Raw genomic sequence first — 13,622 nt, 5'->3', positions numbered from 1 at the left:
GCCATTCCTGGGGGTGTCTACTGCTGTACAGGCCATTCCTGGGGGTGTCTACTGCTGTACAGGCCATTCCTGGGGGTGTCTACTGCTGTACAGGCCATTCCTAGGGGTGTCTACCGCTGTACAGGCCATTCCTGGGGGTGTCTACTGCTGTACAGGCCATTCCTGAGGGTGTCTACTGCTGTACAGGCCATTCCTGAGGGTGTCTACTGCTGTACAGGCCATTCCTAGGGGTGTCTACCGCTGTACAGGCCATTCCTGGGGGTGTCTACTGCTGTACAGGCCATTCCTGGGGGTGTCTACTGCTGTACAGGCCATTCCTAGGGGTGTCTTGTTTAATTTAATCTGGGGTATATACATATAGAATGCATTTGGATTACTGTTATAGTACAATTTGGGTTGGTTATTGTATTTGTTTGACATACTGCGTTGTTAGGAGCTAGTAACATAAGCATTTCGCTGCACTCACTATAACCATGTACTAAACCTGTGTACACATCCAATATACTTTTGATGTTTTGTTTCAGATAAGACTCGTGTGTTTTGTAGAGATGATCTGGATGATGTGTCCTGTCTCAAAGACTCCATCAGCATCGCCTCCAATGACTCCTTCATGTCTGCTGCAGAGGTAACACACACACACACACACACACACACACTACACTGTAGAGTGCTGGCATTACATTACCAGGCTCGTCCAGTCAATCTCTATAAAAAATAAATCTGTTTATTATTGTCCAATAAAAAGACAGATACAGATAGTGTTGAATGGAACGGCAATTTAAGAGGATAAAACAAAATTTAATCTCACACGTAAAAAAATAAATCTATTAGGTGGTGCATATTGTAAGACAGCCTATAGTCATTACAAGCAGTGTAGTTAAACCAATAATAAAATATAGAGTGGGGTGCAGCACCTTATTCTCTATGGGGAGCAACGACACGGGACGACAAGACGACATCTCCATGGAATCTCTCTCTAATCTAGATCAGTGCTATAGTAGCCTCATGGTGTTTGGCGTGAATTTGGCATTTTCTTTGGCATGGGAGTGGGAGTTAGACTGGTGCAGTATTTCTTATAGAATTCTATTTACATATCCATCGGGTCCAGGGGCCTTGCTGTTTGGAAATTGTGCTTTCGCTGCGTTTAATCTCCTCCAAAGTTAACCCGGCATCGAGTGCAGCAGTTTAGGAAGTACACATTCATGGAGGGAGAAAGCGTTCCATAGTTTTGTGGATCAGTGGCATCGCATTTACAGTAGTGCGGGGTAAAACCGTTCAAAGCATTTATTTATATCTTGTGGATCTGTTTACTATTTGACCATTCTGGTCTTTTTATTTTATGAAAAGCTCTAGATGCCTGTACATGCTGTCCTTGGCTGTCTTTGCTAATCACTTGTGGTTTGTCACCCAGTTCAAAATGACTTGCTTAGAACGCAACAAAGTTAAGACCCCATTCGTTTTTCGAAAAGATAGTATTGTATTCATATTTCTACTTTGCTCTGCATTTTTTGGAATTAATTCTAAACTTTCCTGTTCCCCTAACACTCTCTCAATTTCTTTCATCCTGGTATTGGCTCATTTCTTCCCCTCCGATTTTATATGGGAAAAAATGTGACCTCAAATCACAGCCCTGAGAGATTCCCGAAGGAAAGTCGTCGTCAACATCCCCCGTGTCATTTCCTGTTTCCTTGGAGCCAATCTGCTCCTTCAAATGCTGACAAAAAGTCTCATCTTTCAATAAGTAAACGTCCAAGCGCCGAGGTCGCCGACCTGCAGACATATTGTCCTGTTTCAGCACCATGGACAGCGGAGAGTTGTCTGTAATTAGAATTGGGTGAAAGGTAACCGACGCAGCTGCTGAAATTTTAGTTTGGAGTCCAACAAAAAAATAGTCAATTCTGGAATATGACTGACTGACAAAAATAAATAAATCCCTATCGACAATGTTAAGGTTTATCATCAATGTACACTACCGGTCAAAAGTTATACAACACCTACTCATTCCAGGGTTTCTTTACTTTTAATATTTTCTACATTGTAGAATAATCGTGAAGACATCAAAACTATGAAATAACACATATGGAATCATGTAGTAACCAAAAAAAGTGTAAAACAAATCAAAATATATTTGAGATTCTTCAAATAGTCCCTCCTTTGCCTTGATGACAGCTTTGTACACTCTTATACCTTATGGAACAGCGGGGACTGTGAAGCAACACACACACACATGCATACACACACACACACACACACACACACGTACACACAGATTTTGTTGTGGAGTAGGGGCCTGAGGGCACACTGTGTTGTGAAATCTGTTATAATTTTTTTTTAACAATAGATTTCTAACTGCCTTATTTTTGCTGGACCCCAGGAAGAGTAGCTGCTGCCTTGGCAGGAACTAATGGGGATCCATAATAAACCCCAGGAAGAGTAGCCGCTGCCTTGGCAGGAACTAATGGGGATCCATAATAAACCCCAGGAAGAGTAGCTGCTGTCTTGGCAGGAACTAATGGGGATCCATAATAAACCCCAGGAAGAGTAGCTGCTGCCTTGGCAGGAACTAATGGGGATTCATAATAAATACAAATACATTGAATACAACAGGTGTAGACCTTACTGTGAAATACTTACTTAGGAGCCCTTAACCAACAAGGCAGTTCAGGAGTTAAGAAAATATTGACCAAATAAAGTAAAAAAATAACACAAAATAACGAGGCTATATACAGGGGACACCGGTACCGAGTCAATGTGTAGGGGTACAGGTTAGTCGCGCTAATTTGTACATGTAGGTAGGGGTGACGTGACACTGCATAGATAATAAAGATAATAAACAGCGAGTAGCAGCAGTGTAAAAACAAAGGGGGGGGGGGGGTCAATGTAAATAGTCTGGATGGTCATTTGATTAATTGTTCAGCAGTCTTATGGCTTGTGGGTAGAAGCTGTTAAGGAGCCTTTAGGACCTAGACTTGGCGCTACGATAACGCTTGCCGTGCAGTAACAGAGAGAGCATCCTATGACGAGGGTGACTGTCAAAGACTCCAATATTTGGGGGCCTTCCTCTGACATGCCCTGCTATTACAGTGTATTATCTATCCTGTTGTCTACTCACTTTATCCCTACCCATGTATACATATCTACCTCAATTACCTCGTACCCCTGCTCATGGACTCTGTACCCATGTATACATATCTACCTCAATTACCTCGTACCCCTGCTCATGGACTCTGTACCCATGTATACATATCTACCTCAATTACCTCGTACCTCTGCTCATGGACTCTGTACCCATGTATACATATCTACCTCAATTACCTCGTACCCCTGCTCATGGACTCTGTACCCATGTATACATATCTACCTCAATTACCTCGTACCTCTGCTCATGGACTCTGTACCCATGTATACATATCTACCTCAATTACCTCGTACCTCTGCTCATGGACTCTGTACCCATGTATACATATCTACCTCAATTACCTCGGACCCCTGCTCATGGACTCTGTACCCATGTATACATATCTACCTCAATTACCTCGTACCCCTGCTCATGGACTCTGTACCCATGTATACATATCTACCTCAATTACCTCGTACCCCTGCTCATGGACTCTGTACCCATGTATACATATCTACCTCAATTACCTCGTACCTCTGCTCATGGACTCTGTACCCATGTATACATATCTACCTCAATTACCTCGTACCCCTGCTCATGGACTCTGTACCCATGTATACATATCTACCTCAATTACCTCGTACCCCTGCTCATGGACTCTGTACCCATGTATACATATCTACCTCAATTACCTCGTACCCCTGCTCATGGACTCTGTACCCATGTATACATATCTACCTCAATTACCTCGTACCCCTGCTCATGGACTCTGTACCCATGTATACATATCTACCTCAATTACCTCGTACCTCTGCTCATGGACTCTGTACCCATGTATACATATCTACCTCAATTACCTCGTACCCCTGCTCATGGACTCTGTACCCATGTATACATATCTCCCTCAATTACCTCGTACCCCTGCTCATGGACTCTGTACCCATGTATACATATCTACCTCAATTACCTCGTACCTCTGCTCATGGACTCTGTACCCATGTATACATATCTACCTCAATTACCTCGTACCCCTGCTCATGGACTCTGTACCCATGTATACATATCTACCTCAATTACCTCGTACCCCTGCTCATGGACTCTGTACCCATGTATACATATCTACCTCAATTACCTCGGACCCCTGCTCATGGACTCTGTACCCATGTATACATATCTACCTCAATTACCTCGTACCCCTGCTCATGGACTCTGTACCCATGTATACATATCTACCTCAATTACCTCGTACCCCTGCTCATGGACTCTGTACCCATGTATACATATCTACCTCAATTACCTCGTACCCCTGCTCATGGACTCTGTACCCATGTATACATATCTCCCTCAATTACCTCGTACCCCTGCTCATGGACTCTGTACCCATGTATACATATCTACCTCAATTACCTCGTACCCCTGCTCATGGACTCTGTACCCATGTATACATATCTACCTCAATTACCTCGTACCCCTGCTCATGGACTCTGTACCCATGTATACATATCTACCTCAATTACCTCGTACCCCTGCTCATGGACTCTGTACCCATGTATACAACCAAGTTGTTGTTACTCATTGTTTTTATTGCTCGTTATCTTTCTATTTCTCTCTGTATCGTTGGGAAGCATTTCACTATTGCTTACCAAGCTTGTGAAAAATAACATTTCTAGATTTGATTAACCATCAACAGTGCCTTGCAAAAGTATTCCGACCCCTTGGATTTAAAAAAAATTGTATTGAGTTACAAAGTGTGATTTAAAGTAAGGGATTACCCCCCCTGATTTGGACAAAATAACATGGCAACATATTGGCATAGCACGAATCATACACACGATTGCAAAGACCACCCAAAGCGGCCCATCTCCGGGCCAATCATATGGCAATTTTCCGATGGCAATTGCCAATTGTAACACCCCAAATTTCCTTTAGATGGCGAGCGTGCTCCACCTTGGATTTTCATACAGCAAATGATACCCAATTCTTACCCAAGTCTCAGATTTTGATAAAATGATATTTTTTTTGAAAACTTAGCATCTTGTAAAAAAGTGGTTTCTGGACCGTTTTTCGATTTTTTTTCGATTGTTATGTCAATTACACATGTATAAGAGCTGTATGAACATGCTTCTGACGTTTTTTATTGATGTCGTTTTTTGGGTTGCTTTTGCTTGTGCACAAGGCATATGTTTTGTGCATTTTGAATATGATTTCATAGGAAAAAAGTGACATTTTTTTTTTCTTTTTTTTTGCAAAATGACATATCCAATGCTTTTTTTTGTCACTTGTGGAAGTATTGCATGTGCCAAATTACAGCAAATATCCAAAAGATAGCTAGAGCTCTCCGCAGTGAATTTTCATATTGCAAATGTAACACAATTCAAGTCCCAAGAGTCAAATTTAGAAAAAATGACATATTTTTTGAAAACTTTTCAACCCTTAAAAAGTGGTTTCTGGACCGTTTTTCGAAAAAAAATTGATTTTTATGTCAATTACAAATGTATAAGAGCTGTATGGACATACTTTTGACATATTTTATTGATATAATTTTTTGGGTTGTTTTTGCTTGTGCATAAGGCATATGTTTTGTGCATTTGGAATATGATTTCATAGGAAGTCAAAAGTGACATATTTGCTTGTGCATAAGGCATATGATTTGTGCATTTGGAATATGATTTCATAGGAAGTCAAAAGTGACATATTTATATTTTTTGCCAAATGCCATTAGAAATGTGCAAATGAAATGTCCAATTGTTTTTTTGTCAATTATACATGTATGAAAGTATTGAATGTGCCAAATCAGTATGTTTGTCCGTTTGCCATGTACGATCATAGGAAGTCGGTTTCCAAACCCAAAAGTCAGTGAACCATGGTCCAAATGGCATTTATACTGCCCAAATGATATGTATCCCTATGTTGAGCCATCAATCAACGCAGATGGTCTACTTGTCATGTATGATGAGGGAGAAGTGGGACTCTGTTGCTTTTAACATTTTTAACGAATTTGACATGCTCAGAATGCATAATTGACTGGCCCGATGATCTCGGGATGGCCGTGCAGTGACTGTGGTTCCTCTCCATCGCTCGTCACCCAGCAGTCAGCGTCCATCAGTCAATTAGATGTCATTTTGACACCAAACTGATAGCATCTGACACCAAATCCACTTTTTCCAACTCGTATAGAAGCCAACTATCACATATGTCAGAGAAGGCCCATAATTCACAGTGCTTTCAATTTTAACCATAAAAAAACATAAAACACATAGTTACGTTATAGCTGCGGGTCCAGCTCTGACATTATGTGTAGGCCTATGTGAGGCGACCCCGAATCCCAAGTTTCGGCTCGATAGGTCATTCGGTGCCCGAGCAATGGCCTAATTGGTGCTGAAAATCCACTTTTTCAGGGCGTTACTACGGGGTCCCTGAATGAGCTATCGGACAGAGACATTGGGGTCCGTCTCTATGGGCCGAGGCGGTTTCAATGCACCTAGTCTTGCGACTCTGGGACATTTCTACATGTCGCCATGTCCGTGATATTCAAAATGAATTGAAAATATTGCAAATGTACGAGGCGGTTTCTCGGTCAGAGAACCTTCTAGAGCCCCATAAATCACCGTGCACTATCGACTTGAGCTCTAGAACAGGTTTCTAAAATTTCGGAGCTCTAGGTCTGACGGTTCTTGAATCGTTTGAACGAAAGTAACTATTGAAGGCGGTATAAGCCTCTAAGCCCCACACTATGTACCTATGGCCAAATTGTGTGTGTGTGTTTTTGTTTTTTTTGCAAAAAGAATAGACACACGTTGTCTTTGGGGTAGGCATATACAGAATCCTGAATATGAAGTCTCTACCTTAAGAATTGACTGAGTAACAGATGGTTGAGTTGCGTGATTTTCACTATATGCAGGTTGTCCATATGACAATAGCTCTAGGCTGTTTTAACCACTTTCCGTTGTCACAGGAAGTTCTTACTCAACACACGTTGTCTTTGGGGTAGACATAAACGGAATCCTGAATAAGAAGTCTCTACCTTAAGAATTGACTGAGTAACAGATGGTTGAGTTGCGTGATTTTCACTATCTGCAGGTGGCAATATGACAATAGCTCTTGGGTGTTTTTAACCACTTCCGGTTGTCACAGGAACCTTAGAATCGACACAGGTAGACCTCACAGTAGCCTGATGGATTGTTATAGAAGACAGGTTCATAAGGCATTCATAACCCACATAGGCTTCAGGTTGAATTTTGGAGAATAGTCTATGTGTTCCTATGGGGAGAGAAGTCATTGCACACAGTTTGATCTAAACACCTTCTTTTCACTGTGAAAAGTTAATGCCACAGGGTCAAGGTTAGGCTTGCACAGATCGGGAGGACCTCAGGAACGCTCCTGGTTCCTCTCCATCGCTCGTTGTGTTGATTTCATCATGTCACCTTTGGTGATATTTTTTGCTGTAGAATCATATTGCAAATACACGGATGCGCATTTGCAATATGATTCAATTGGCATTTAGCATCACAACTTTGGCATGCTCAAAACCACTGCAGAAATGCATAATTGACTGTCCCGATGAACTGGGGATGGCCGTGCAGTGACTGTGGTTCCTCTCCATCGCTCGTTGTGTTGATTTCATCATGTCAACTTTGGTGATATTTTTTGCTGTTGAATCATGTTGCAAATGCGCGTTACATTTGCAATATTCCATGTTACGTTTGCAATATGATTCAATGGGCATTTAGCATCACAAATGTGGCATGCTCAAAACCACTGCAGAAATGCATAATTGACTGTCCCGATGAACTGGGGATGGCCGTGCAGTGACTGTGGTTCCTCTCCATGGCTTGATGGTGAGTTTTTTTTGTGATTTTTTGAAAAATGTCCAAAATGACTAGGTGCGCCCCATACTGGATGGGCACTGATGGAAGGTGCTCCCTACCCAACCGTAGACCCCTTGCACCACCCTAAAGGCATTTAAAACCATTCTAAAAAATTACTCCTGGTAACCCATTTCGGGTCACCATGTGCACTGATGCGCATTTGCAATATGTTTCAATGGATCTCAACATCACGAATTTGGCATGCTCAAAAACACTGCAGAAATGCATAATCTACTGTCCCGATGAACTGGGGATGGCCGGGCAGTGACTGTGGTTCCTCTCCATCGCTCGTTGTGTTGATTTCATCATGTCAACTTTGGTGACATTTTTTGCTGTTGAATCATATTACAAATACACGGATGCGTATTTGCAATATGATTCAATGGGCATTTAGCATCACAACTTTGGCATGCTCAAAACCACTGCAGAAATGCATAATTGACTGTCCCGATGAACTGGGGATGGCCGTGCAGTGACTGTGGTTCCTCTCCATGGCTTGATGGTGAGTTTTTTTTGTGATTTTTTTTGAAAAATGTCCAAAATGACTAGGTGCGCCCCATACTGGATGGGCACTGATGGAAGGTGCTCCCTACCCAACCGTGCACCCCTTGCACCCTCTAAAGGCATTTAAAACCCTTCTAAAAAATTACACCTGGTAACCCATTTCGGGTCACCATGTGCACTGATGCGGATTTGCAATATGATTCAATGGGCCTCAACATCACGAATTTGGCATGCTCAAAAACACTGCAGAAATGCATAATCTACTGTCGCGATGAACTGGGGATGGCCGGGCAGTGACTGTGGTTCCTCTCTGTCGCTCATTGTGTTGATTTCATCATGTCAACTTTGGTGATATTTTTTGCTGTTGAATCATGTTGCAAATGCGCGTTACATTTGCAATATTCCATGTTACGTTTGCAATATGATTTAATGGGCATTTAGCATCACAAATTTAGGCATGCTCAAAAACACTGCAGAAATGCATAATTGACTGGCCCGATGAACTCTGGATGGCCGGGCAGTGACTGTGGTTCCTCTCCATTGCTCGTCACCCAGCAGTCAGCGTCCATCAGTCAATTAGATGTCAATCTGACACCAAACTGATAGCATCTGACACCAAATACACTTTTGACAACTCGTATAGAAGCCAACTATCACATATGTCAGAGAAGGCCCATAATTCACAGTGCTTTCAATTTTAACCATAAAAAAACCTAAAACACATAGTTACGTTATAGCTGCGGGTCCAGCTCTGACATTATGTGTAGGCCTATGTGAGGCGACCCCGAATCCCAAGTTTCGGCTCGATAGGTCATTCGGTGCCCGAGCAATGGCCTTAATTGGTGCTGAAAATCCACTTTTTCAGGGCGTTACTACGGGGACCCTGAATGAGCTATCGGACAGAGACATTGGGGTCCGTCTCTATGGGCCGAGGCGGTTTCAATGCACCTAGTCTTGCGACTCTGGGACATTTCTACATGTCGTCATGTCCGTGATATTCAAAATGAATTGAAAATATTGCAAATGTACGAAGCGGTTTCTCGGTCAGAGAACCTTCTAGAGCCCCATAAATCACCGTGCACTATCGACTTGAGCTCTAGAACAGGTTTCTAAAATTTCGGAGCTCTAGGTCTGACGGTTCTTGAATCGTTTGAACGAAAGTAACTATTGAAGGCGGTATAAGCCTCTAAGCCCCACACTATGTCCCTATGGCCAAATTGTGTGTGTGTGTTTTTGTTTTTTTTGCAAAAAGAATAGACACACGTTGTCTTTGGGGTAGGCATATACAGAATCCTCAATATGAAGTCTCTACCTAAAGAATTGGCTGGATGACATAGGGTTGAGTTGCGTGATTTTCACTATATGCAGGTTGACCATATGACAATAGCTCTTGGCTGTTTTTAACCACTTCCGGTTGTCACAGGAAGCTCTTACTCAACACACGTTGTCTTTGGGTTAGACATAAACAGAATCCTGAATATGAAGTCTCTACCTTAAGAATTGACTGAATAACAGATGGTTGAGTTGCGTGATTTTCACTATATGCAGGTTGACCATATGACAATAGCTCTTGGCTGTTTTTAACAACTTCCGGTTGTCACAGGAAGCTCTTGCTTCACACACGTTGTCTTTGGGGTAGACATAAACAGAATCCTGAATATGAAGTCTCTACCTTAAGAATTGACTGAATGACAGATGGTTGAGTTGCGTGATTTTCACTTTCTGCAGGTTGCTTATATGACAATAGCTCTAGGGTGATTTTAACATTTTCCGGTTGCTCCAGGAACCTTAGAATCGACACAGGTAGACCTCACAGTAGCCTGATGGATTGTTATAGAAGACAGGTTCATAAGGCATTCATAACCCACATAGGCTTCAGGTTGAATTTAGGAGAATTGTCAATGTATTCCTATGGGGAGAGAAGTCATTGCACACAGTTTGATCTAAACACCTTCTTTTCACTGTGAAGGGTTAATGCCACAGGGTCAAGGTTAGTCTTGCACAGATCGGGAGGACCTCAGGAACGCTCCTGAGGTTGAATTGTGCTTCTAACCCTAATGGTTCTCTCACTGTCACCCATAAGCACTTGACATATTGGTGCAGGCCTCATTTTGGGCCTAGTTTTCTCACGGTCGCTGCGCTCATACCGAGCAAGCTACGGTCAAGCGGGGCGTCTCATTGAACTCGTCTCAGCCTAGAGATAATGGTAATGCCATTGCAGGCTCTTTGTGTCTTTAAGCACCGCACTGTGTCACTCCGTCCTTGCTGTGTTTGTGTTTGAGAGAGCTTTTCTTTGACATCTGATGGGATAAATGACTGATTTACAGTTCATGAGGGTTGCCTAGTCACATATATGAAGTTGTGGAAAGATCTGACCTTTTTAACCCTTCAAAACAGCCCCTATGACACCATTATAAGGCATTTCTGGTTGACACAGGAATCTGAACGTTAGGCTCTTATAGAATATTGAGTTTTAAGTGTTTCTGTTAAGAACTGACTTATTTACAGAGGGTTGAACAAGTGTGTGTTGTTTCAGAAAATCACAGAAAATCACAGAAATCTCGCAGAGCTCCGAAACCTGCCTTAACGGACTCATCTGAACACGCTGCAACTGGATATGTAACTTTTTGGAAAAAAAAACCTCTTGTTGTTGAATATCACCAATGTGTCATTGTACAATTTCTCTGAAATGAACATTGGTAAATGCATGGTTCCTTTTCTCCTGACACCGTAGGCTCATGTAGTTTGATGTGAAGCGGTCAAATCAGCACTCTATTTTCCTCTTTGACTTTCAATCCCAGAAAAATAGCCTTAACCTGTTTGGGGTAGGGGGCAGTATTGAGAATTTTGGAAAAAATATGTTCCCATTTTTAACTGCCTCCTACACCAACTCAGAAGCTAGAATATGCATATTATTGTTCAGGTTTGGATAGAAAACACTCTGAATTTTCTAAAACTGTTTGAATGGTGTCTGTGAGTATAACAGAACTCCTATGGCAGGCAAAAACCTGACAAGGTTTCAAGCAGGAAGTACCCTGTCTGACAAGGAGTCGTGCGTCTTGCATCTTTTTATTGAAAAGTAAGGATCTTAGCTGTAACGTGACAATTCCCAGGGCTCCAATAGGCTCTCAGAGCCCGCGAAATAACTGAAGGTTTACGAGGGAGCCTCAGGTTGAAACAGATTATCGCCTTTTGTAAGTGGATGCTCAGAGGACCTTTGAATGATGCGCGTGCATGAGTCGCTTCTGAGGAGAAATTTTATTCGGCTGTTTAGGCTCAATGCATACTCCCGGTCGGAATATTATCACTAATCTACGAGTTGAATGGCATAAAAATTGGTTTTAAACAGCGGTTGACATGCTTCGAAGTACGGTAATGGAATATTTAGACATTTTTGACACGCCAATGCGCCATGCGCGAGACCGTGAAGAAGCATTCTAGAACTCACGAACAAAACGTCGCTGTTTGGATATAACGATGGATTATTTGGGACCAAACCAACATTTGTTATTGAAGTAGAAGTCCTGGCAGTGTATTCTGATGAAGAACAAGCAAGGTAAGAACATTTTTCTTATAGGAAATGTGATTTTGGTGGATGCTGACCTGGGTGGGTATCTAAATAGCTAGCCCTGTAATGCCGGGCTATGTACTTAGATTATTGCAAAATGTGCTTCATCCGAAAAGCTATTTTAAAATCGGACATATCGAGTGCATAGAGGAGTAATGTATCTATAATTCTTAAAATAATTGTTATGCTTTTTGTGAACGTTTATCGTGAGTAATTTAGCAAACTGTTAGTAAATTCAACGGAAGTTTGCCGGGGGTTATGCGTTTTCTGAACGTCACATGCTAATGCAAAAAGCTGTTTTTTGATATAAATATGAACTTGATTGAACAGACATGCATGTATTGTATAACACAATGTCCTAGGTGTGTCATCTGATGAAGATCATCAAAGGTTAGTGCTGCATTTAGCTGTGGTTTGGGTTTTTGTGACATTATATGCTAGCTTGAAAAATGGCTGTCTGATTTTTTCTGGCTGGGCACTCTGCTGACATAATCTAATGTTTTGCTTTCGTTGTAAAGCCTTTTTGAAATCGGACAGTGGGGTTAGATTAACGAGATTCTTGTCTTTAAATAGCTGTAAAATAGTCATATGTTTGAGAAATTGAAGTAATAGTATTTCTAACGATTCAAAAATCGCGCCACTGGAATTTCAGTAGCTGTTACGTAGGTGGGACGAAATCGTCCCACATACCCGACAGAGGTTTTAACTCGAAAAGCGTCGAGGCCTCGACTCCATCCTGTTCGGGGCCAACTGCCCATTATGTCAAACCCACGCAGACCGAGTTTTGTCTTCGAATTATCTTCCGTTTAGGAGAAAAAGCCGTGTCGCGATTGGTGATATATGTTACATTTGCAATATGATTCCATACGCCCTCTCGTGGAATAATCCGGGACTGCAAGGAAATGACCAAAATTTGAAAATTTAATTAAACGGAAACCGAAGGTCCGAGAGACTCCGTTCGATGACTTCCTGGAAGATCCGGCCCCCGCGAGCGGCCCGACGCCGTCCGCGGATTTATCGGACGTGGTCGGACGTCTAGTAAGGGAGGGTACATTTGCAACATGGACTTTCTCACTAACCATACGGATGGCGCACGCGACGTCCCTTCATGTATGTAGTGCTCCCGGTGAGGCGTTGGGCAGACGGCACCACCCTCTGCAGAGTCCTGCGAATTTGGGCGGTGCAGTTGCCGTACCATGCGGTGATGCACAGGCTACAATTAACAGCCTGATCAACTCTATGTGAAGGAGATGTCGTGATGCATGAGGCAAATGTGGGGCGGCAGCGTATCCTAGTGATTAGAGCGTTGGACTAGTAACTGAAAGGTTGCAAGTTCGAATCACCGACACTGACAAGATACAAATCTGTCATTTGTATCTTGTCTGAACAAGGCAGTTAACCCACTGTTCCTAGGCCATCATTGAAAATAAGAATTTGTTCTTAACTGACTTGCCTAGTTAAATAAAGGTGTAAAAAAATAATAGTGGTCACCAGATACTGAATGGTTTTCTTATCCACATCCCTACCTTTTTTTAAGGTATACGTGACCAACAGCTGCACAGCT

General features: G+C 42.2%; 1 protein-coding gene across 3 annotated transcripts in view; it reads left to right on the top strand.

Moving 5' to 3' along the window:
- Positions 1-13,622, top strand: part of miga1 (mitoguardin 1) — a 48,497-nt gene that overhangs the window by 24,789 nt on the left and 10,086 nt on the right. For all 3 annotated transcript variants that reach the window (XM_029706065.1, XM_029706062.1, XM_029706064.1), the window contains exon 8: positions 525-625. In XM_029706065.1, the coding sequence (XP_029561925.1) occupies positions 525-625 (101 nt within the window). The remainder of the gene's footprint in view (positions 1-524; positions 626-13,622) is intronic.

This window comes from Salmo trutta, chromosome 21 (genome assembly GCF_901001165.1).
Source record: "Salmo trutta chromosome 21, fSalTru1.1, whole genome shotgun sequence".
NCBI classification, from domain to species: domain Eukaryota; kingdom Metazoa; phylum Chordata; class Actinopteri; order Salmoniformes; family Salmonidae; genus Salmo; species Salmo trutta.
The sequence above is the reverse complement of the archived record's forward strand: the minus strand, read 5'-3'. Positions and strand labels throughout refer to the sequence as shown.